The 24,941-nt window shown below is 43.6% G+C and overlaps 2 protein-coding genes across 3 annotated transcripts in view; one reads left to right on the forward strand and one right to left on the reverse strand.

The window, feature by feature from the left end:
- Nucleotides 1-668: 668 nt before the first annotated feature.
- The window catches only part of acyp2 (acylphosphatase 2, muscle type), a 36,786-nt gene continuing 12,513 nt past the window's right edge, over nucleotides 669-24,941 (reverse strand). The window contains exons 1-4 of one of the 2 annotated variants that reach the window (XM_077495326.1): nucleotides 4,677-4,819; nucleotides 4,468-4,484; nucleotides 4,279-4,388; nucleotides 669-2,741 (exon numbers count right to left, since the gene is read on the reverse strand). In XM_077495326.1, coding sequence (XP_077351452.1) covers nucleotides 2,627-2,741; nucleotides 4,279-4,388; nucleotides 4,468-4,484; nucleotides 4,677-4,788 — 354 coding nt within the window. In that variant the 5' untranslated portion in view covers nucleotides 4,789-4,819 and the 3' untranslated portion in view covers nucleotides 669-2,626. Of the gene's footprint in view, nucleotides 2,742-4,278; nucleotides 4,389-4,467; nucleotides 4,485-4,676; nucleotides 4,820-24,941 lie in introns of those variants that run through there. The other variant, XM_077495327.1, reaches the window with a different exon arrangement.
- Nucleotides 14,326-16,736, forward strand: foxg1b (forkhead box G1b). Its single transcript, XM_077496369.1, has one exon. It carries the CDS (start codon nucleotides 14,698-14,700, stop codon nucleotides 15,757-15,759), a length of 1,062 nt encoding a protein of 353 aa, XP_077352495.1. The 5' UTR covers nucleotides 14,326-14,697; the 3' UTR covers nucleotides 15,760-16,736.

Genomic DNA, 24,941 nt, shown 5'->3' on the forward strand with positions numbered 1-24,941 from the left:
TCACCGCCCGCCCGGGCAGCATTGGGGTTAACAGAAGCGCCCCCTCTATCCCTGAAATCAGTGAGAGGCAGCAAGGGAAAGGGGAGGGGCGAGAGGGCAGGAGGCGGGATGGAGGGTGGGGGGGGCTGCAGAGATTGGATGATGGGGAAAGTAGAATGTGCGCGCGTGCGTGTACATGCGCGCGCGTGACTGTATGATTGCTATGACAACACGTTCATGTGTGGCCGCTTGACACTTCGCGTTCTCATGTTGAAATGTGGACAAAGTTTGCAAAAAAGGGCAGGAGGGCTTCTCGCCCGGTCACGTGATAGTGACGTCACCCGGTCCACGCACAGAACGTAACACAATCGCAACGACGAAAGTTTTTTTTTTTCTGTCTTTCCTTTTCAATTCCAAAGTCAACATCCAATTCGAATTGAGCACACAAAACAGAACCGTGCTGTCTAACAAGACAAAAGAAAAAAACAAACAAAAAAACGAACGCAACGACAAGTTCTCGATGGCAAGGTCGCCCTTCGCGATGCATTCAGGGACTGTCGGACATCAAAGTACTTTTGTATTCATGGGTTAGTTTTGGCTCGACACTTGTGTGCTTGTGTCAAACTGAATTGGATAACCTTTTGAAGTCTTGTTTTTTTGGTCAGTTTGGAAAACAAAATGGCAACACATTTCATATGTCAACGTTTCCTGCTTCTGGGATTTATTTGTATTTATTTGCACATTTGAAAACAAAGCAGGACATTTTTTATTGTAAGACTTGCAACAAATAAAATACAATTGGTGAAAAGTTGAGGGCAAAGTTGCTTGAATGTCAACCTGTTGCCGAGCAACCGGTGTCAGTGCCCACACACGCTCAGGTGTGTGCGTGGGCAGCGAGCAGACACGCGGAAGGTCGATGTGGAGGAGTTTGTGTGAGTGTCAAACATTTGTGATCGGAAGAGGCTGGTTTCCATGGTGACGGCGCTGGATGCCAAAGTTGTTGCCGAAAAAAAAAAAAAAAAAAAAAAAAGGAAAAAAGGAAGAAGAGGAACGAGAAGTAGAAGGAGGTCAAGGCCGGTGGATTTTTTTGTTTTGGCTTCCCTGTGATTGTTTGCAGTGTGTGAAAGAGGAGCTTGTGATTTGCTGATATATATTTGGAGGTGTTTATACCACATGAAGATCCTCCGGATGAGCTCTGCCATATTGGAACGAGACGCCAGGACGGGCAAGACACAAAAGGACAGACAACAACATACGACACGTTGGCATCAAAAATACTGCTTGCAAATTAAAAACAGAAACAAAAATAAGGGAAGAAAAAAATGAAACAGAAGGAAGAAATGATACAAAAGGAAACTGACAAAGATTATGACAGACACAAAAATAAAATAAAAGACAAAAAAAGGAAGCCAAAAACTGTAAACAAAAAACTTAAAATGGAATCAAAAAAGAAAACAAGAAAAATGAGAGGAAAATGAAAAAAAAATAAAAGTAATAGTCAAGACAAAAATGAAAGTAGAAAAAGAAAAAACAGGAAAAACTAAACATCCTAAAAAGAAGGGAGAACAAGAAGACTGACAAAAATGGATCAAAAATTATGACAGACACAAAAAAGAAAAAATAACAAAAAAAATAAAACATGAAGCCAGACTAAACAAAATGAAATAAAAAAGAAAACAAGAAAAATGAAACAAAAATACGAAAAATAAAAAAAGAATAAAAGGAAGACCAAAGACAAAAATGAAAATGTTGAAAAGAAAAAAAATAACAAAATAGGAAAAACTAAACGTTTTAAAAAAAAAGAAAAGACAAAAAAATGTTTTAAAAAAATTGGTGCAATGTGTATTGTAATGAGTCAAAGTGCCACTTTATAATATTGGACACGATTAAAAACTAACAGCAACGACAACATGACAATGACAAAACTGAAGTTTTTTTTTTTTTTGTCAATTAACTGCTGGGACGAACGACCTCGAACAAACGAACGAACGAACGAACGAACGACGTGTTTCAATCTGTTGCTGAATAGCTTCAAAAGACTGCAACATACACGCTAATTAGCATTAGCATTCAGCTAGTGCAATGAAAGACACACACACACACACACACACACCTCTTGTGATTGTGTGAGGATGTCACAGACGGTCGCCATGACGACCAAACAAACAGGAAGAGTCCCCACAGCGCACTCGAGCACAAACACAAAAGCGCGCTGCTGCTGCTGCTACGTGGCGGCGTTCTGTCGCCATGGCGACAACTCCAAATGAAGGCGTCGACCGAGCCGGGTCACGTGACTCGTTGCGTAAGAATGTGCGGGGACGACCCCGCCCCCCATGTCGACGACTTCAGCCAATTTTGATAAACATATTACAAGCTAATGCTAATTTGTGCTAGCATTGCAGCTCTGCTTACCTTTCGGCTTTGGCTTCGTCCCGGCCTAACCGCAAAGTCATTGGCTGAACGAGTCGGGCCGGGGGCGGGATTATGAGAATGACATCAATTGTGACGTCACCACGGGGAGGAGGGGCAACCAATTGACACCTTTTTTTTTTTTCAGAAAGAGGCGGAGTTTAATGGCGCGCTTGATTGGCGACAAAAAAAAAAAGAAAAAAAAAAAGTGAGCAAAAGGCGACCAGTCATCAGCTCATCAGTAGCGGGTGCTGAAGCCGCTCATCTCCAAGGTGGGCAGCGTCCGCTCGTTACTGAACGACGTCCGGGTGATGCGACTGCTCGGGCTCCCCGTCTCGCTCAGCCACGCCTTCCTGCGCACACGCAAAAACAATACGGCCAATCATGGAGAAGCGCTGGCGATTATCCACGTGGACGACAAAGCGTGCTGGGAAAACAGAAGTCTTGCTCTGCAGGCGCCATTTTGTGACGCGTTTGTGCGAGCGATTCTGCGAGCTTGCGGAGGATCGGGGTCACGTCTGAATCCCAATCGGCGCTAGCGTTAGCGTTAGCGTTAGCGTTAGCGGCGACATACCAGCCGCTGGCCTACTTTCTCCTCTCTGATTGGCCCGCTGACCCGGCTAGACGACACGCGCGCACGCGCGCGCACACACGCGCACAGCTGGCATTAAGCGCTTGCTTGGAGGATTTCATCATCCCTCATCAACAACATCTGCAACAGCAGCAATATGAATACAAACTCATCATCATCATATTTACACTCAAGCTACTCAGTCCTACAAATTCAAACATTTTACAGGTAACGCGAAATTAATAAATGACTTCTAAAAAAAGCCAATTAGCAGAAAAGAAAAATAATAAAAACAAAAGATGTAAATACATCAAAATAAAAATGATTACATAATTTAAAAAAAGTAATTAAATTAAGACAATAAGGTACACATTCCTCCAAAATGAAACTTCTTACATTTTGTCCAAATTGCTTAATTTAAACATAAATCTAGAAAAAAAAATACACAAAACAAACAATGAAATATGTAAATAAAAAAAATAAAATTAACAAACTAAAAAAGATCAAATGATTAAATATTTGTATAAAATGAATACATTGAATGTACCAATATTTGCACAAAGGTCCTCAAGGCGAATGAACGCTTCCTTAACTTCCCTCCGCTTGTTCCCAGGCCCAGCAGGAAATGAGGTCACCGCAATGGACAGGAAGAAAATGACAGGGAGCGTGCGAACGCCACAGACGACAAAAAAAAAAAAAGAAAGAAAAAAAAAGTTTGAGATCAATGGGACAGACAGAGAGACAAATTGATGATAAGCAACGAGAGAGACAGCAAAAGTTGATGGTCCATAATCTGTGGTTTTGCTGCGTAGTATCGAAAACATTGTTTGTGTCGACAGTATGGACATCCATCCTCAACCTGCTCTCAAAAGTTGCTGCTGCACTTTCTTCTTCATCGCTCATCTACACCACCTACTCGTTTTACATAGCGTCCTCTAGTGTTCAGACTGACACAGCACAAGACACAAACGCCTTCGACGGCGAAGACGTCAAGTATCTCCACAACTGCAACCTCATTCGGAACAAACAGGACATGACAAACATGCAGACACACGCAGAAATAGACAGACAGATTTAAAAAGAAAAAAAGAAAGAAAGATAAAAGTAGCTCCAGCCCGAGGGGGCGGGGTCCAAATCAAACATCTCCGATGAAGGCGGGGTTTTATTGGATGCGTGATGACGTCACCCATTAACCACACTCACACACACAGCCATAGCGGCGCAATGTGACGTCATAAAAGCAGAGCGGACATGTGGCGGTGGAGAGCGCCATCTGGCGGCAGTGCGACGTCGGTCGCGCGCATGCGCTGTCGGCTCACATGTGCTGGACGCCGTCGGCGCGCCCCTGCAGCTGGCCGACCACCGTCCCGCCGCGCGTGTTCTTCACCCAGCCGACCACGCCCACCCGCGCCGCCTCCTGCTCCGTGTACTGTCAATCAAGCCAGCCGTGACGTCACGAGAAGTGCGCAAGAGTTGCTTGGATGAAGAAGAAGATGACGTCAACTCACCATCCGGAAGCAAACGCCTGCCAAACAACAACAACACGAAAAAATGTTTCTCCTCACTCACTCACTCACTCACTCGGCGACAAGCGCAAAAAAAAAATTGATGCTAAATTAAGAAGCAGATCAAGTGACACGCCCAAAACACGCAACACGTGCACGCGCGACAGACTGCACTGCCAGACAGCCTGACTTGACTAAAAACGCGCTCGAACCTTGAACATGTCCGAAGACTTCAAAGTCGACAGACAGCAGCTGACTTCCGGTTGCCATCTGCCCAGGAAAGAGGAAGACGATGAGGAAGAGGAGCGTGAACCCTGACCTCATCTCACGCGCGTGAGTGCGCGTGCCTGAAAGCTGCCCCCTCGTGCTGATGGTCTTTGTAGTCCGACAAACGTTCCACTCAGCTCAACCACATGACGTCATCATCGGCCTCAAACAATGACATCATGCAGTACAACTATGATGGCAGACAAGTAAACCAAAATAAATAAGCCACGTCAATGAAACTATAACATCTACAAAAATAAGCCAAAGAACATTTCAGTGTCTGTTTTTGTTTTTATCATCAAAATACGCCACAAGACGTTCAACGATGCGTCTTCCGTAACAATGACTGTAATAAATTCATAAAAGACAAACTTTTGGATTTCTAATGTCGTTATCCTGCTCCCTCCAAATACTTATTTTTTAAATCGTAATTTTTGTGATGAGCCTTTATTTTGGCGAACTTCCGGTAGTCCAGGAAGTGCTATCCACTAGCCGCGTGGTTCACATCGAATAGGAAAAATGGAAAAAGTTCCGTGACGTGTTGCTCATTGAAATGTATTCGTGTTGATTTATTGTGATTTTTCATGACGTGAATTACATGTGAAAATGTTTTTTTTTTGGGTGTATGTTATTTTCCATTGAAGTGAAGCTAGTGATAGTTTCTACTAAGCGGTTGTTGCTACTAGCTTTCTGTTTTAGCTCGCTTTTTCATAACTTAAAGTGTGTTGAAGGTATATTTGACAATTGCAAGGACTATCCTTCATGTTTGTTTGTTTACAGTGTGTCAACATCTGGAACAAGAACGTAATAAAACGGAACAAACACCGCTAAATACGCTTCACTATTAGTTTGCTGGGTTTTGCTGCAATGACGTCATGTAGAGTCCACTTCCGACGCTATGAATGAAATCATGTTTATTTTCAGAGAAAGAAAACAACTGGCACCTTAACATGTACGTAGGTCAAAAGTTCTTTATGCTGTGTTGATTTTATGCTTTGATGAGCAATTAAAACAAAAAAACGACAAAAATGCAGATGGGCAAATGTCATTCCTTCATCTTGCCTCTAGATGGCAGCACGTCCCCACTGAAGTCACTTCAGACCGCTGGGCAAAAAAGCAAAACAAAACAAAACCGTATCGTCATGGCAACGCACCAGCATCATCATCACCACCGCCGCCATGATGATGATGATGATGAGACGTGAATTACAAATGTGTGCACTTCCATTTCCAGCGTGCATTTGTGTGTGCGAACGCATAACTGAAAATATCACATGCTTGATTCATCCAAAAGGGAAAGCAAAATTATATCATTATTATTATTATTATTAAATTCTATTCTTTACATGTAATAAGATGCATTCAAAATAATGACAGGGGAGATCAGCCTAACTTGAAAACAATAATCCTATTTTTGCAACGTTCACGTGCACGTGCGCGCGCGCGTGTCGACATGACTAAAAGGACTCGACATGTTACGCAGCAGTGGAAGCTTTGAGCCCTCCGGCAACACGCGCACGCGCACGCTCGTACGTACGAACGCACACGCTTGCTCTCAGCTTTGTTTTGCGTCCACACGCATGACAAGACCTCTGGGAGCACTTCAACACACACGCGCGCACATGCGCAGCAACCCCACCCCCCCATCCGCCATCTTCCCCTGACGTTGCTGCGTAACCGCGCACGCACACACATGTGTGTGCGCCACAGAAAGAACACTGCGACCTAAAAACGCATCTCAGTGAGAGCGAACAGAAGGCGCAACCAAGTGGAAATGCGCGCGCGCGCACACGTCTGTCATGTTTACGCACACACACGCACAAAATGTTGAGTGTGAATGTTGTCAAACAAACAAAACGAATGAAAAACATTTTTGTCACGTTGACGACGAAGTTGACGCAAACGCAACATGACATCATCGCGAAAGAGGCAGCACAAGAAAGTCGACGCAGCTCTGCTTACCCCGTTGTTTCGCGCCGCTCGGAATCTTGGCCCAGCCTAGCTAGCTCGCTAGCTGGCTGGTGACTGTGTGGAGGCGGGGCTTATGCAAATGTGATTGTAAATGCAAATGGGGCAGCTTGCTTGGGGTCAAGTCGGGTGTGCGAATGTCACGTTTGCGGCTCGTCGGCTGACGGCAACACGCGACGTGCGCGAGGTCACGTTCGGGCGCGTTTCTTTGGCGTGACGTCAACTTTTGCCGTCTGGTGTTATACGTGGTCGTATTTACGAGGGCCCGACCCAAATGTTTTTTTTTGGGAGGCCGATGCCGATACCGATTATTGGCAGAAAAAAAAAAAAGTACTGATTGCTGATTGCATAATGCGTCAAATCAAGCCGTTCCCCAATTGCTTTTCTTTGGGTGCGACTAATGCACAAACTTTGGCTATTAAGATTCTCTGCTTTGAATCATCATCGGGAGTTAACGTCCGATTCCGATCGATCACGTGATCGAAATGGGGCCGTCCCAACATTTTCATGCTTATCAGTTGGCTTGCTTGAATATTTGGAACATTTCCAATTTGTATTTCTTCCAACTTTAGTGCGCCTTTCCGACGCGCGTGACGTCATTTGCGTGTGTGTGCTTGTGTCGCAGGTGTGCGTTTGATTTGCGTCGATTCCGACGATCATTTGTTGCTTCTCTCAACCTGTGTGTGTGCGTGTGTGTAGTTTGCGCGTTGTGTTTTCACGCTTGTTTGTTTGCTTGTGTTGACACTGGTCATGTTTGTTTTTAGTTTTTTCCTTTCCTCGTTAGCGCGGGTGTTCCCCCTTCAAGGTTTCCGGCCCACTGATTCCGCCTCCTCGCCGCGCTCGCTCCGACTGAGCGCGCGCGTGTGCGTGTGAGCTGAACTCTGCGTGAACCTTCACTTGAACCCTGCGTGAACTTGACTAAAGTGACCCATTAATCTACTTTGGATTAAAGCTGGACGGTGGCCCACGAGGAACGCGCCGACACGCTTGCCTCACACGCGCACACGCCAACGCTTGACTTAAGCCAGGTCTCGTTGACGCTCAAGGAAAATGTTGCCCATCGGACTTGATGGGATTGTGCTGACGTATCAGATTGCGTCGGGTTCGAGCTGCTTGCATCAAATCAAGCCAATGAATGCAAAAGGTGGCAAAAGTTCAGCTGGTGATGACAACAACATTTGGTTTGTTTTGTTTTGTAACGCGTCGTCAAAACAAACAAACAAACAAACAAACAAACAAACGCGTAGGAAGCGGTTGTGAGAGGTTACAGGCAGTGATGTCATCAGTGAGGATGTCACATGACTGCACAATCACATCAGCAACTGTAAAATAATCACTTAAAAAAACGGATTTATTCACAATCTTTACCAGCAATCACACTTGTATCAATATTTGTAGTTGATATCCAGCCACGATAAGGGCTCCATTGTTGATGACTTATTGAGCAATGACTTGGCGGGCCACTAGGGGGAGCGTCTCATAAGAGTGGCAGGGAAATGGACGCAAGTCTTCAGGCGAAGAAGAATCGTCAGCACACTTTGACCAGCAACTCTTGCGTACGTTTTGATGAAAAACGTCTTTATATCTTCAATTTGAACATTTTCAAACCTGTTTTATGTTTCGACTTTTTCAAGCACACAATTTCTGAGCGATATCAATATTAATTTCATTGGATTGAATATTTAAGTCATGAATTTATTTACTTTTGCAATGTTACACAAAAAAATGGTGTCACAGTTTATAAAATGAAACAATTTGACATCAATTTGTTGACAGAAAGTTGTCCCTGTTATGAAGACATTTGTATTTGTTTAAAAAACAATAACACACCAGCTTGAATATTTTGTTTCAGTGATGGTACAAAAAGGAACCATTTTCTCAATGAAAAAACAAGTTGATGTCGTGAGTAGTTTTATCGTAGATTGATGACCTGAGCAACATATTGATAATCGAATAATATTGTGAGATGGTTCTTGTGGGCCTTGTGTGGTATCGTGAGGTTCCCACAAAACTAGTTTCAAACGTGGTTTCAAATTTGATCCAAAAAGTTTTCTTCCATTCTCAAGTACGGAAAGCAAAGTTTGTCACTTGTCAATTTCAAATATTCACCTGAATTCTTATTGTGTCAACTCAATGAGTTGAATGATTTGACGTTGGACTGACTGAAGTTAAGTGACTTGACTCAAGTCGTTCCACCTGCACCAAACATTCATTTCCTTTATCGAGTCAGAGCGACTCATTCATAAGCAGTCAAAGCGCCCTCGCATCAATGTAGGTCAGTGTGTGAGCACCCCCAACGTGCGTGCGTGCGTGTGCTGAACATCCCCGACTGAATGAAGCAAATGTTTTGATTTGTAACGGACGCTGGCTCGCCGGCGGCGTAAGCGGCGACTCAACCTGACGTTTGCCCCCCCGCACACTGTTGATGACGTGTCGTGTGTGTGTGGGTAAAGCCTGGCGGGGGGGTGGGGGGTGCATGTTGCACGTGTGCAGCGCGCTGTGGGCGGAGCCTAACGTGGTGCGGCGGGGGGGGTTTGTCCTGGAACACGCCGTTCTATTATTAGCCGTGAACTCGCCATGACCTGAATGCGGGCGACGCGTCCGCCTGACTTAATTTGACCTTTTTTGTCGTGTAACGGCGGCGCCGGAATAACAACGTAAGAAGACGGAAAAAAAAAAAAGAAAAAGCACCAACGGGGCCCTCGCCAGCCATGAGGACGATTTGATGAGAGGAGGCAGAGTTGCAAGGAAATCCCACAGCAATTTCACCACGCAAAAAAAACTAAACTAAACGATTGTTTACGAGTTTCTTGCTATTCGGCGCGTCATCAAAAGTTGCTGCACGTCGTCGTGAAAAGTTGACGCTGGTCACAATTTGGCGTTGACAATCTGTCAAGTTCTCGTGCGTCCAGTTTGCTCGCAAGTTTGTCCGAGCGGAACGAATCCGAAAAGCGACATCAAAATGCTCCACTTGTTGTGCCTTTTATGGGCTGAAAGCGTTTTGTGGGTCCGCTCACGACAAACTTGGATGGTGATAAGTCACCCTCAATTTGCTAGCAGACATTTTGTTGCTTTTTGAGCCTTCGGACTCGACACGCAGATGGAAGCTTCGAAACAAAATGGATGAAATTTTCACACATGGCCTCAAGAGGCTTTTTTTTTGCAGGTCTACTCGTGATAAACACATCGAGCAAATGTGATGTTGCTAAGAAGAAATCGATTTCGGGGATGAATTTTCAAAATATTTATGAACGAGACTCAACAGACGTATTAAGATGGAGGCTTCAAACCAAAATGGTGGACTTGCTGTTTGGTCTCAAACAGAGCTTCAAGAGACTTTTTTGTGGGTCTACATATAATAGACATGTCTACCAAATGTCATGCTGCTAATAAAAACTGTTTTTTGGGGCTCAATTTTGTTTTCTTCAAAGCAGTCAACAGCAAAAGTCGTCATAGAGATGTTTCAAAGCAAAATGGCTGAAATTTGGTGTCTTTTCAGACGTGGCTTCAAGAGATGTTTTTTGTGGGTCTACTCGTGATAAACATGTGGAGCAAATGTCATGTTGCGGAGAAGAAATGGATTTTGGGGCAAACTTTTCAAAATATTTACTTGCGAGACTCAACAGACTTTGTACTAAGATGGAAGTTTCAAACCAAAATGGTGGACTTCGTTTCGCTTCAAGAGACTTTTTTTGTGGGTTTATGTATATAATAGACATTTCTACCAAATTTCATGCCACTAAGAAAAAAATGTTTTGGGGCTGAATTTAGCAAAAGTCTTCATAGAGAAGTTTCATAACAAAATGGCCGACATTTGGTGTCTTTTCACAAGAGACGTTTTTTTTTGTGGGTCTACTTGTGATAGACACGTCAAGTAAATGTCACGTTGCTAAGAAGACATTGATTTTAGGGGCAGAATTTTCAAAAGAATTGCGCCGATTCTCCCGAGTCATCGATTTGATGTGATTATTGATTGTATTTGTATTGATTTGTTTTGCGTTTGATAGCGACGTCATGTTTCACTCCAATGAAGACGCTCGCAACACGGGACGTTTTTAAACTTATTTTGAGTTGAGGAAATCCCTGAAAATATCGCTTCATTGGCTTCTTCGGACTCGCTTTGACACAAAGTCCTCCCTCCTCCTTGGCCCCTCCCCCCCGCCGGGTCGAAGGCACGCGTGCGATGATGCTGTCATATTTGATAAGAGTTGTTTTGAAAGGTAGCGCACGACACGCCGGCGTCAACCTCGAGTCGGCCGCTCGGCCCTTCGTCAACATCCGAGACGAGCACCGGCGCCGAGTCGGCGCCGAGTCGACAGCCGAGTCGACAGGGGTCAGCGGCGGGCGGAGGCCAAAGACTCGGCGAGCGGCGGCGACGTACGCTCGACAGGACGCGCCGCGTCGTCCGTCACGTTTTTCTGTCCAAATTCTTGGACGACATCCAGGAAGCGGCGACCCCACGCGACCGATGTGCTGCTTTCCATCAGCGTCAACATCACATCAATATTGGAACGGAATCGCATGTCAAAAAAGTTGAAAACTTGTTGCCGGGAAGTTCGCTTGCAAATATTTCACTTCCAATTCAAATTTGCATGCAAAGTCAAGATGACAATTTTGGAAGCTTTGCATCGAAATGAGGAAATGTGACTGTCAATTGAGGCGAATTTCGTGGCAAAGTCAAAGTAACGGCTAAAGTAGAAAGCTCCTCTTTCCCATATGTGAGGGCATCAGAATACCTCGATTGATCCTTTCCTGCCACTCGAGCAGCGACGTACGCAAAGAAAAGGAAAATGTCCGTCAGTGTTGGATCCCAAAACGCAGACACAAATAAGAGTTTTGACACTTTTTTTTGGCTGAACATCGAGAGGCGGACAACAAACCCGACTAGACGAGAAGCAACGAGAAACCCCCATTGGGCCGCGGAGATGCACAGAGGAGGTAATAATCCGACAAACGCACACTTCTCGGTTTGGCTTAAAGAGACAGTCGATTGAGCGGATTGGCTGTGGCTAGACATGTGACTTCAGCGGCCTGCACTGGCGTGTGCGGGCTAGTCGGCGATCCAGTGGCCTGACGTGACGCGACGTGACGTGACGACGGCCATGTTTTGGAAACAGCAGCTGTTGGAAAAAGTGAGTGTGCCCATGCCAGCGAGTCGGCCTTCTCCGTCGGCGCAGCGCACGTTCTCCTTTTCAAACGTCACGTCAACGTTCGCAAGCGTAACGGCAAGACGAAAGCAAACACGTTTGGGAACGTCAAGTCCATTTGTCAACGTCTGCGATCCAAAATCTTTTCTTTTTTTTTTTGCGTCTCCAGCGCCTTCACCCACAACAAGTTAGTCAAGTTCGTCAGCTACTCTGCTTTCGTTGGACGTACGACGACGACGACCGGTCGGATTCTTTTGCCGACGTAACGTCACCTCAACTTACTCAAAGACATTTTTCAGAAACGCTCAATTCAAAATGCACAAACAGGAACAAACATTTCACTTGCGCAACTCCGACTGTGCAGGGTTATGATTATTATTATTATTTTTATTAGAGTTTTGCAATTTTTCATTTCAGTTCGTTATTTTCATTTGGAGTTTTGTTATTTACATTTAGTTAGTTTTCAAGGTGGTTCTGTTGGTTTTTATTCGTTTTACTTTTTTAAAAAAAAGCTTAGATTTTTTTTTTTTTTTTTTTTGGTTTCAGTATTAGTTTTCGCTTTTTAAATGTATTTATTTCACGAACATTTGGTTAGTTTTGATTCATTTTCAGGGTGGTTCTGTTAGTTTTTATTAGCTTTTGAAAAAAAATGCTGTTTTATTTTTGTTTGTGTTAGTTTCAGTGTTAATTTTTGTTTTTTAATTCATTTATTTATTTTATTTATTTAACCAACATTTAGTTTTGATTAGTTTTCAGGGTGGTTCTGTTAGTTTTCATTAGTTTTAGTTTAAAAAAAATGCTAGATTTAGTTTCATTTGCGTTAGTTTCAGTATTAGTTGTTGTATTTTAATGTGTATTACTTGTGCACAATATTTAATAAAGTAAAATGAAAACGTCACTTTCAGTTAGTTTAGTTGTTGTTTTTTTTAAAGGCATTTTCCTTTTTCTTTGATTCTTATTTTAGTTTGATGGTTTTCGTTGAGTAAAATAAGCTGATCTGGGAGCGACTTAATAATTGTGTGTGCGTGTGCACGTCATACTTGTGAATGGGGTCCAAAGGAAGCTTTTGTTGGCGGCTCGCATGCACTTCAACACAAACACCATCTGTCACGCACACACACGGCAGATTTAATACAGCACACGGTGACACTATGCGCGCGCGCATAATCTGGATTTGAGCACTGTTGTCATACACGATGTGCAGCGAGTGCAAACAAACAGCAAAAACCACTTGCAGATGAAACTAATCGATCACACGCCAATCGCATTTTAGTGATTCAAATATGATGCGGCGAGGCGCACTTTCGCATAAAATGAGTGCAAAAAATAATCAGAAAAATCTAGCCAGCCAATTTAATCATAACAAATAAATACATGAAAAATAATCATGAATAATTTGCATGCAAAAACACGTTGAACAAAATTTTTTTTGCTATTTTTTTGGGTCATTTTTTTCTCCTTACCAATTTTATATTTTCTCAACTTCAAATTCTTTCTTAATAAAACAAAAACGTATATGGGATTTTGAAAAGTTCTGGGAATAACAAGGGATAAATGGCAAAGTATGAAATTGTGATTTTTTTATTTATTAATGGCCTTTTTTTCCCAAACTTTTTGTGGAACAACTTAATTTATTTTGGATGACCATATTCATGTGTAATTTTGGTTTGTTCATCTTAGGTGGACAGTAGTGGGTCAATAATATTAATATTAATAATAATAATAACTGACACATTCTACAAAGTTTTTCAAATATCTTTTGCTATTTTGTGTCACCTATTTCTCCTTACAAAATAATATTTTTTTTTAATAAAAAAACCTATATAGGGGATTTTGAAAAGTACTGTGAATAACAAGGGATAAATTAAGAATGAAATTCTGATTTTAATTGTATTTTTTTTCAACTGGTTTTGTTTAACAATTAAGGTCAGTTAAGGTCAAAAAGATTTAAAAAACAAAACAAAAAACATTACTTGTTTAGTTGAATTGGTTGATTATTTTTGAATTTATGATTGCCATATGTCATTTTGCTTCATGATTTAATTGGAATGTTTGTACAGAATTTTGTTATTGCTTATTTGTTGTGATATTGACAACATTTCTCATTGAATTGTCTTGTCAGTAAAACAAAATTCATGTCTTTTTAGAGCTTGCTATTATTATTATTTTTCATTCTGTTTTTGCTACCTAATATTCGCAATTGAGGCATCATTTTTTGTGTGGATCTGCAGTCCCATCCGCTGCCGACAGGAGGCGCCAACGTCGCGTCTGTCTGTCTGTCTGTCTGCGTTTGTGTTTGCCCCCACCCCGAGCAAACACACGCATGAGCGCACACGCGCCGTGCGTGCGCGCGCGTTGTTTGCCCACACGATGATTGCGCTTGAGAAAACAAAAGGCGGCCGACGCGCGCGCGCGCACGCGCAAACCGTTACGTCACGTACGCCGGACTTTTTCCTTTTTTTCTCTTCTACTTTTTTGGGGGGTTTGTTTCGCACTATAGGAGACGGAATGAAAAAGCAAAAAGTAGAAAAGAGAAGTTGTTGTTGTTGTTGTTGTTTGTTGTCGCTGAAGCTCCTCCTTAATTACTCATTTTTCTCGCACTGTCGAGCACGCGCTCTCTCTCTCTCTCTCTCTCTCTTTCTTTCTCTCTCCCTCTCTCATCCCCTCGCGCGCCTTTCTCCCGTGGCTGTCACTCAGTAGTTTCCCGCCAGGACGGCAAAAGACCGGGACGGGACTTTTTTTTCTTCTTCTTCGTTCTTCTTCCTGTTTTTGTTGTTGTTGTTGTTAAAAGTGTTGTGAAAACTTTTTTTTTTCGTGTTTTTTTTTTTTTTTTTTTTTTTTTTTTTGCGGCATGGAGGAGTCGAAGGAGCCGCTGCGATGCTCGTCGTCGTTCAGCATCAAAAGCCTCCTGCTGCCGTCCAGCAAGTGCGGCGGCGCGTCGCCGGCGAGGTCGCCGGAGGCTGCGACGGGGGCGGAGCCCGACAAGGCGCCCGCTACGACGACGGACGACGACGCGACGACCAAGAAGGATCCGGCGTCGTCGGCGGCGACCAAGCTGGACAAGCCGCCGTTCTCGTACAACGCGCTGATCATGATGGCGATCCGCCAGAGCCCCGAGAAGCGCCTGACGCTCAACGGCATCTACGAGTTCATCATGAAGAACTTCCCGTTCTACCGCGAGCACAAGCAGGGCTGGCAGAACTCCATCCGGCACAACCTGAGCCTCAACAAGTGCTTCGTCAAGGTGCCGCGCCACTACGACGACCCGGGCAAGGGCAACTACTGGATGCTGGACCCCAGCAGCGACGACGTCTTCATCGGCGGCACCACCGGCAAACTGCGCAGGCGCTCGGCCACGTCGCGCGGCAAGCTGGCGCTCAAGCGCGGCTTGCGTTTCGCGCCGCCGCTCGGCCTGGGCCAGCACCAGCACCAGCACCAGCACCAGCAGGCGGGCGTCGGCGTCGGCGAGCGGCCGCCCGCCAACGCGCTCTACTGGCAGCTCTCGCCCTTCCTGTCGCTTCACCCGCACGCGCACGCGCACGCGCACTACAACGGCGCCTCCGCCGGCTTCCTGCACGCGGGACAAGCCGCCGGCTACGGCTCGCTTCTGCCGGCCGTGGAGCAGCTGGCCAACGGCGGGGAGCTGCACGGCCGCTCGTACGGCGTGGGCCTGCACGCTCCGGCCGCCGGGTACTTTGTGTCGCCGCCGCCGGGGCCCGGGGGCCAGCAGCCGCAGGGGCCGCATTTGCAGCAGGGCTTCGGCGGCGGAGCAGGAGCAGGAGCAGGAGCAGGAGCAAGTCCCCCTCATCCGCACTCGCTTCGGAGCGGCTTCTCGGCGTCCGGCGCGTCGGCGGCCTTCCCGGGCGTGCTGGCGCACCAGAAGAGGCTCGCACCCAGCGCCTTTCTAAACTGAAATATACTCAAATCCTCATTCTTCTTCATCACCAGGAAGGAGAAGACAAACAAAAATAATCTATATTTCAAAGCGTATATGGAACTTTTTGTTGGGGGCAACAACAAAAAAAGGGACAAAACAACACTAAAGTATATTTCTATTCACTTCTTGCTTATTTATCAGGACTTTGTTTGTATTTATTGTATTTAAAATGTGATGAGGATGTTGCAGCCTCAAACGGACAAACTATTATTTATTGACAGAATTGTTTTGCAGCAGACAATCCATTTTTTCCCCCCACGATTATTAATAATATTCACATATAAATGAGCCTTAAATGTGCAAAGACAATCAGGGTCGAAAACAATCTTTGACTTTTTTGTAATTCTCAGGTCAACATACCTCCAATAATAATAACAATAATAATAATATTTTAAGTTCAAAACAAAACTCATAAGGCGTGGAAAATGATGCAAAAGGAAAACTGGTTAGTTTGTCTTCTATATGCAACGTGTGTGTAAATGTGTGTGTGTGTTCACTGATGGCAGCTGAACTAAAAAAAATAAATAAAAAAAAGATATAAATCTATAGATATATAATATATAAATGATTATCCTTCATCACTGTATTTTTTACCTGATGATTCTCACACAGCTGACGTCGCCATGGAAACGTGACTCACTAAAAGTTGTGCTGCTTTTTGAGGAGTTTGTTGATGTTTTTACAATTTGTTGTTGTTAGTTTTCAAAAATGATTTTTTTCTTTTCTTTTCTTTTCCTTTTTTTTTTTACACTTGAACGACTGGAACTGTCCTAAACCCATCATGATGCTTTTTACTTTTATTTTATTTTTTTTAATATTTAGGGAAATAATGCAAAATTGTTGGTCTTGTTTGCACTGAAACATTTGCGAGCCAAAATAGAAAAATGAAAAAGTTGGAGTTGGCAGGTCAGGCTTTTTTTTTTTTTTTTTGTATGTGGTGACAAAAAAATCCAAAATGAAAAAAATTTGGAAATTTGGGGCTCAACAAAATCTCAGATTATTAATTTTTATGATTATGATTATTTTCTTGGCACTTCTTGTGGTTCAGTTCATTTTTTTTGTTCTTGATGTGATGCTTGTTTTTGTGTTTCCCTTTGGGCAAACTCAACTTGATTAAAAAAGGAACAACAACATTTTTAACGTTGTCTGATTGGTCAATTGATGAATTTTGGAGGGATTTTTTTTTTCCTGGCAAAGTCTTGTGTTGGGAAAAAAAAAATCTAAAATTTCAACTGCTGGTGAGAGAATTTTTTTTTAAACGCTTTCATGCATGTGCATTCTTCTTCCATTACAAAAATAAAAACGTTCAGATCATCATAATATAATATAAATGATTTTTCTAAGTGTATATATATATATATGTGAACACCCTTTTCATTTTCAATTGACAATTTTTATTTACCTGTAACTAAAAATATCTATATTTAATTTAATATATTTGTAAGTTGTTTTTTTTCTGAATTGTTGACGCCAAAAGATTTCCTATTCACAATTAATGACGTCATCCGGCGTGCTAACAAAATGTAGAATTACAAAATATTAATTATAAAATTTTGAATATGTATTTAAGCCTCATTCCATTCAATATTTTTTCAAAAGTTGTATTTAAATCCTAATGACATAAAAATAAAATATTTACTGACTATTCCATATGTAATTTGCTGCTATTATATTCTGCTTTACAGAAACACAAAAAAAAAAACATAACATAACATAAAACATTAACAGCAATACAATACAACTGAATTAAAAAAAATCCAAACGAAATCAAAACTAAAAAACTATAAGCCTATTTATTTATTTATTTATTTATTTATTCACTGACTTCTTGTTATTAATTTCTTGATGTAAATTTTATTTACTTGTGTACTTACAAAAAGTTATTTATATATTATTTATTATTATTTTAATCTGTATAATATTGAATTAATATTTTTTTTAGCAACAACGGGTGGAGGATAACTCAACACATTTGTTGTCTGATGTTTATTCTATTTAATGTATTTATTCACTTACCTAACTTCTTGTTATGAATTGGAATGATGTGAATTTTAATGTGCTTGTTGTAACGAGTCTCTCCTGCATGACTTTGTCCAACTCCTTCCACAAGTTCTTCTTATGGTCAACAACAACAACAACAAAAACGGCCATTTTAAGTTTCCGCCTCGTTACTTCAGCTTTTTCCCTTTCAGGACCTCCTTCGTTTCTCTTCACATCAATCTTAACGTCTGCACGTTTTGAAATAATGCTGCAATTGTCACAATTGACATTTCAATCAATCAATCAATTTGAAGCCTTCGGACTGAAAAAGAAAAGAAACATTGAAAAACCCAACGACCACCATGTTGCTGATTTTTTTTTTAAGCGTTAGAGATGCCCTTGAGTTATAATAGTTAATAATCTTAGACTGTCAGATTTACTCTTTATTACAAAATCAATAAGACGACATCATTGTTTTAAAAACCCAATGATAGCCGCCACCCTGACTGCCTGGTGGAAGGCATTAGAAATTACAAACTCCCAATTGGCGCCCTGTGGGCTCTCTCCCATTTGGCATAACCCCGACTTTCAACTTAATAATCAGTCGTTCCATTTAAGCCTATGGGAGCAGAAAGGAATTACACACCTTCATCATCTTTTCTCAGATAATAAGTTTATATCGTATACAAACTTGGTCCAGAAATATGAAATAAAAAAGGGAAATTTCTTACATTATCTGCAAGTTAAAAATATGGTTAAGAAACAAATCCCAACACTTCAGGATACGCTCCAACTGCCTGTCTTAGCTAAAGATATTATAAAGCTTTCTCCAACAACAATAAAGAAAATATCAAAAATATATAAGTTATTTTTATACACAAATAAAACGTATTTACCGACTTTAAAATGGGAAAAAGACTTGTCTATAGTTCCGGAACCAGACTTTTGGACCCAAATCTGTGAAAATGTATTTAAAATGACCAAACAGACAAATTTGCAACTTATCCAATATAAGATACTTCATAGAACATATATTACACAATATATGATGAAAAAAATGGGACTCTCTGACTCCGACATTTGTCTCCAGTGCTCACAAAACACTGCCGATACTTATCTTCATGCTTTATGGTCATGTACTCCAGTGCTGCATTTCTGGACTAAAATCTTGGGAAAGCTCGCTGATATATTAAACTGTAGGCTTCCTTTATCTCCAAGATTGTGTTTACTAGGTGACTTAACAATAACTGAGCTACCATGTAAACAATCTCAATCTATATTTATAGCCCTTACTATTGCTAAAAAAATAATCCTTGTCAATTGGAAAAATAAACAATCTCTAAATATCGACCACTGGTTAAACTTACTAATAAATTATATCTCAATGGAAAAAATCTCTGCCTTAAATAAAAATCAAGTATCAAGATTTAAACAAATATGGTCTATGTACATAGAATATTTTAATCTCAATTTGGCAACTTAATCCTGCCAAGATTCTGCCTGTTAACGAGAGCCACCACATCGTTACAACTTCTGTTTTCGCTGCTCCTGTATTTGGTATTTTGTATCTGATTGTTTTTATTTTTATATAGTCAGGAACCTAGTTGCTGCTAGTGGGCTCGAGCATACCACACTATACGACACTATACTCAATAACTCCTTAAGATCTATTTCTAGTGGGCACTAAGCATCAACACTTGGTGTTACTGCATGCTAATTAGTAAATTTTCTTGACGCCGTCCCCTGTGGTCGGGCGGGGGTGGTTCTGCCCCCCCCCCCCCCCCCCGTTGTCTGCTCGGTGGCGGTTGCGTCTTGGCCGCTCCCTGGGCCCCCTGTGGGGTGCGGTGTTGGGGTGCTTCCCCTGGTGCCCGGGGCGGTGCCGTCCCGGCGCGGTCCGCTGCTCCGTGCCCGGCGGCGCGGTTCGGGGTGGGTGGGCCTCCGGTGTGCCCCGTGGTTCCCTCTCCCCTCCCCCTTCCTCCCCCCCGTCGCCTCTCCCTCCTCGCCTCCTCCCGCCCATCCTCCTCTGCCTCCCGGTCCCTTTTCCCTTGTCGCCCTCCCTCCTCCTCTCCCCCCCCGCCTCCTGCCCTGCAGCCGCCCTTTCGCCTTCTTGTCGTCTTCTCCCCGCTTCCCCCGCCCCCCCCCCCCCTTCCCTGTCTGCCCTGCGGCCCCTCCCCCTCCCTCTCCCTGGGCCTGGGGCTCCCTCCTCGGCCCGGGCGTCGGGCTCCGGGGGCCGGGCGAGGGTTTGGGGCCTGCCCCACTCCGGTATAACTCCTGGCGCCCCGGGCGGGCTCCGGTGGCCGGTGGGCTGTCCGGTAGCCCTGCTGCGCTGGCTGTCCGCCCATTGTGGTGCCGGGTGGATGAGGTGGGGGGCGGCAGGGGGTGGGGGTGCTGGGGGGCGGGCGTGCCACCTACACCCGCCGGGTTGGGTGAGGCCCCGCTGGTCGCTCCTCTTACTCACTTCACTAGCTTGCACTATACACTTTGTAAATATACACATAGGGCACACAACACATTTCTTGGTGGGGTGGGGAAGGGTGGAAACACCGTCTTCACCCTTCAACTCCCCTCCAATTTTAATGCACCTCACGTCCAAGGGGAGGGGTGAGTTGGGGCGGGGAGCCATCAGAGGGGATGGACTGCAGTGCCTGGCAGCGCTGTGGTCCCCCCCATTTGTGTCCCTGCCCCACCACTTTGTCCCTCCATTCCCTTTTTTAATGCACCACACATATACATATTCATTTTTTGGGGGGGGATACGGGTGGGTCGGAATAGGGGAAATTTTTTCCCTCTGCTCCGACTCACCTGCTCCCAATTTTAATGCACCACACGCACACACTTGTATATACACTGGGTGGGGCCACATTCACGGTATAAGGGTAGAGCTCGCCAGTCGGCGAGCTGGCGGACTCAGTAACAGGGTTAGGTGTCACTTGTACTCTGGCCGGGGCCTCTCCCCACCGGGCTCGGTGTTCTGGTGTTCCGCCTTCTCCCCTGGTGCTTCCTCCTCTGCTTCCCCCCTCCCGCCGCTGTGCAAATCTCGCGCGGCTGGAGGTGGGGTGGGGTGGGCACATCTTCCCTCTCTGCGCTGCTGCCCGGTGCCGGTTTCCGGGGGGGGGTGGGGGGTTCTCGCGGGGGGCCGGGTTCGCGGGGGGGGGGTGGCGGCCGTCGGGGGGGGGCGGCTTGTTTGGGGGGGGGGGGGTGGAGGTATGGGTGGGTGGGGGGTTGGGTGCTGGGGGTCGGGGTGTGTTCGGGGGTTTGGGGGTCGGGGGTGGTGGGGCCTGGGTCGTGGTGGATGGCGGGTTTGGGTGGGGTGCGGGGGGGTCGTGGGGGGATGGGGGCTGGGGACCGGTGGGGCGCTGTGGGGGCCCGCTGGGCCTCGTTCTGCGGCCTTGGGCTCGGGGGTGTGGGCCGGGGCTGGGGCGGGGGTGTTCCGGGTGTCTGGGTCGGCTCGCCGACCGGTGTCCGCTCGGGTGGCTTGGGGGTGGCCTTGGTGCTGCCGCGGCCTGGGGATTCCGGGGGGGGGGGGTGCTCGCTTTGCTGGACCGCGGTTGACGGCTTCTTTCTTTGGTGGTGGTCCTTATGCATGCCAGATCCGTCGCACCAGCATCTACTGAAACTCAACAGAAGTACCCTCTCCCTCCCACAGCCCCTTGAATCAGTTGGTGCTGGTGTCTGTGGTTCTCACTTTGCTTTATCTATCCTTCCCTCCTTCCTCTCTTTAGTTTTTCCTCTGGTCACTTGAGATCTTAATTTATTAGAAGTATGAGGTTTCTGGGGTTGGCATAAGACTCCGGTTTTGTAACCACGCAGGAGGGGTCTTGTTGGTGCTGGACTTCACTTTGATGGATTGGATGTACTGGCTTCTATTGATCTCACTCTGCCTTATCGATCCTTCCCTCCTTCCTCTCTTTAGTTTTTCCTCTGGGCTCTTGAGATCTCGCTAAATTTGCTGGAATTTAGAGGCTTCCGGGGTTGGCGTAAGACTTTGATTTTGTAATCATGGGGAAGGCAGGAAGTGTTTGGTCGGTGCTGGATGTCACTTTGATTTACCTTTCTTTTCTCTTTATTTCTTTTTTTTTCTGACCTTTTCTCTGGTCTCCTGACCATTTAAATCTCACGACTCTGGCAAGATTCTGAAGTACCTGGTTAAGGCGAAGGGTAATGGGATATTTATAAGGTTTTAGGTGAATGAATGAGTATAAATGTATACGTATTTGCACGCACGCACACGCACGCACGCAAACGCACGCAAACGCACACACGCAAACGCACACACGCACGCACACATACACACAAAAAAAAAAAAAAAAGAGCAATGATGACAAGACGTTGAATCGGTAAGACTACCGAATGAACAATTCTGAGCTCTTCAAAAAAAAAAAAAAAAAGAAAAAAAAAAAAAAAAAAAAAAAAAAAAAAAAAAAAAAAAAAAGAGATGCCCTTGAGTTGCAGTACTTGATTTGACCACAACATGCCGGGCAGCAGCGAGTTCCACAGCAACTCAAAGTACAAAGAAGAAGAAGAGAGAAACAAAATCAGGGGCCCACTCACTCCAAGATTGGCCAGGGGCCACCAGTTGCACACATTGCCGGCGGTGGCATCCGGACGCCATTTTGTGTCTGACATGTTGCGCGTCACAACAATGTGGCGCCGCCCTGCAGGCCTGACAAGTGACGTCCGCGCAACGTTTGGTTTGGACTGCCGCCGTCCCCTGCGGGAGGTCACGTTTTACACACTGGCGCGCACGCACACACACGCACGCGGCCTGTCTCTTGACATACAACTTTTTTTTTTTCTTCATTTTGACAGACGACAAATTGGTCGCCAAACAACCGACTGGTCGCACGTCACCAAAGAATGGACGGGCGGCCAATCGGCGTCCGCGCATCACGACAACAAATTGTTGCTCTTGAACGAGGCTGACGCACAAATGCAGAGTTTGCTGGCATACCCGCACAAAAGCCACACAGACACGGCTCAACACTTGCGTGGCTTTTCTGCGGGTATGCCGGAAAAATCCACACAGGAAATCCAAATTCAAAGGCAAAAAACAACAACAAAAACAACAAAAAATACACTTGTTGTTGTCAAGTTTTTGGACCTTCAGAGGAGTGGGGGGGCGGTTTGGAGAGGGGTGAGAGTTCAGAGTTCATCCGCACTTTGACCTTCTTCCAAATTGAGAAGGAAGTTGAAAGGTCGTCAGGGACAGACTTGAAAGAAAAACTTTGAAGTCCCAAAAGAATCTTGCAACATCGTTCGTCACTTGACGCAACAACAGGACGCAAGAAAAAAAAAAAATAAAAAAAAATCACATTTTTATTTAGTAATGCATGTGAGAAATTTCAATCAGGGCTGCTCGATTATGGGAAAAATAATAATCACAATTATTCTGGCAGTAATTGAAATCACGATTATTTATTTTTGGTATATTTATATTAATATATATTTATAATTATTATTATTTTTATTTTTTTTACGTTGGCAAAAACTTGAAGTTGGAGTGTATATGTAGTAGGACGATCATTTTTTTTTTTTTTTTTTTTTTTAAGTACATAAGAAAATGTTGAACCGTTAAAAAAATAAAATTAATATGAAGACAAATGAAATTATTTGAAACACTAATTATGCAAATTCCTTCTGGATGAAACAAAATGTATTAAATTAGTTATTTTAAAATGTAAAAAAAAAAGGTGCAAATGTATAAATTTACAGAACTCAAAAATTTGTTTTAATAATCTTTTTTTACAATTATGCTTATTTTGTAATTATGGAGTGTAATCATTGAAATTGTAATTGAATTTCGATTAATTGCATAGCCCTAATTACAATTGATTTATTTATTTTTTGCTGTTTATTTTGCATCCTTAACCAATTTTCAAACAGTTCCAGCATTTAAGCAACAACATTTTTTTATTATTTTTTTTTAGCAAAGACTTCTTTGAAATATGTATTTATTTATGATTTGGATTGATTAGGGCTGCAGAATATATCAAAAGAATATCAAAATTGCGATACTGGCCCATGCAATCCGCATATCGCAGAGAGATGCAATAATTTTGCAATGCAAAGTCTGTTGTTAAAAGGCTTTCGAAATCAAGTTGAGACTTGCGGACGACGTGCGATTGGAGCGCTCGCTCGCTCGCTCGCTCGCCTTTTAATCCCGCCGCGACTAATCAAAGCTCAACGGGTGTCGGCACGGCTCCATAATGGTGAAGCTGATGCGCCCGCGCAAGGCCAAGAAATCGGAGACTCGCTCAACTGAAAGTGAAGCGCGAGAACGATGCGATTGCGTCACCGCTTGAAGTGAGAATGCGTCAAATGTCAACATCTGCTCAAGTTGCCAGCTGGATTGGGAACACAAAATTAGGACCAAAAAAAAAATAAAAAAAAAAACTGCCAAGGCGCTCCACATATTATTGATTGATTGATTGGGTTTGATTGAACATATAAACACATCACAAGTATAAAATACAAGTTGTCCTTCAAGGAACTTATTTCACCATTTTTGGCAGTCAAACAGGAATATTTTCATATGATAAATGTGATATTTTCATTATTTGTCATGTACAAATTAGTAGCTTTTGAGCACATTTTGCAATTTGTTGTCGCCTGAAAATGACATCACAAGGGCCCATGCAGGTAACCAATCACAGCTCACCTGTTTTCTAGCTTTGGTCATGTGACATTCACAAGCTGACCTGTGATTGGTTACCTGCATGGGCCCTTGTGATGTCATTTTCAGGCGACAACAAATTGCAAAATGTGTTCAAAAGCTACTAATTTGTACATGACAAATAATGAAAATATCAAATTAATTATCGACAAACTGTTCACTTGTTATTGCTATAATGGGCCAAATAAGTGACGTTATCCCTTTCGAAAAGAGAAAAGAAAAAGAAATTGTCAACAGTTTCCTAATTGACATGTTCAAAAAGAGGAGGAAGAAGTATAAAAATGACTTCTATCATAATAATATACTAAGGGTGTGAATTGACTAATATTTGGCGATTCGATTCATCGGTCACGATTTGATTCAATACCAATTAATCCCCATACAAATTTACAAGTTGATTGTTGCAATTTTTTGACTCAAATTTAGAAAATACTAATCAGTAAACTTGTAAATGGAGACTTTGTATGAAAATGTATTATTTATTGATCTTATAACTGAATTGAAC

This window comes from Festucalex cinctus, chromosome 14 (assembly GCF_051991245.1).
Source record: "Festucalex cinctus isolate MCC-2025b chromosome 14, RoL_Fcin_1.0, whole genome shotgun sequence".
In the NCBI taxonomy this organism is placed as follows: domain Eukaryota; kingdom Metazoa; phylum Chordata; class Actinopteri; order Syngnathiformes; family Syngnathidae; genus Festucalex; species Festucalex cinctus.

What these genes read in the sequence shown, in the direction of transcription:
- foxg1b (XM_077496369.1), top strand. Translation starts at nt 14,698, where the DNA reads ATGGAGGAGTCGAAGGAGCCGCTGCGATGCTCGTCGTCGTTCAGCATC.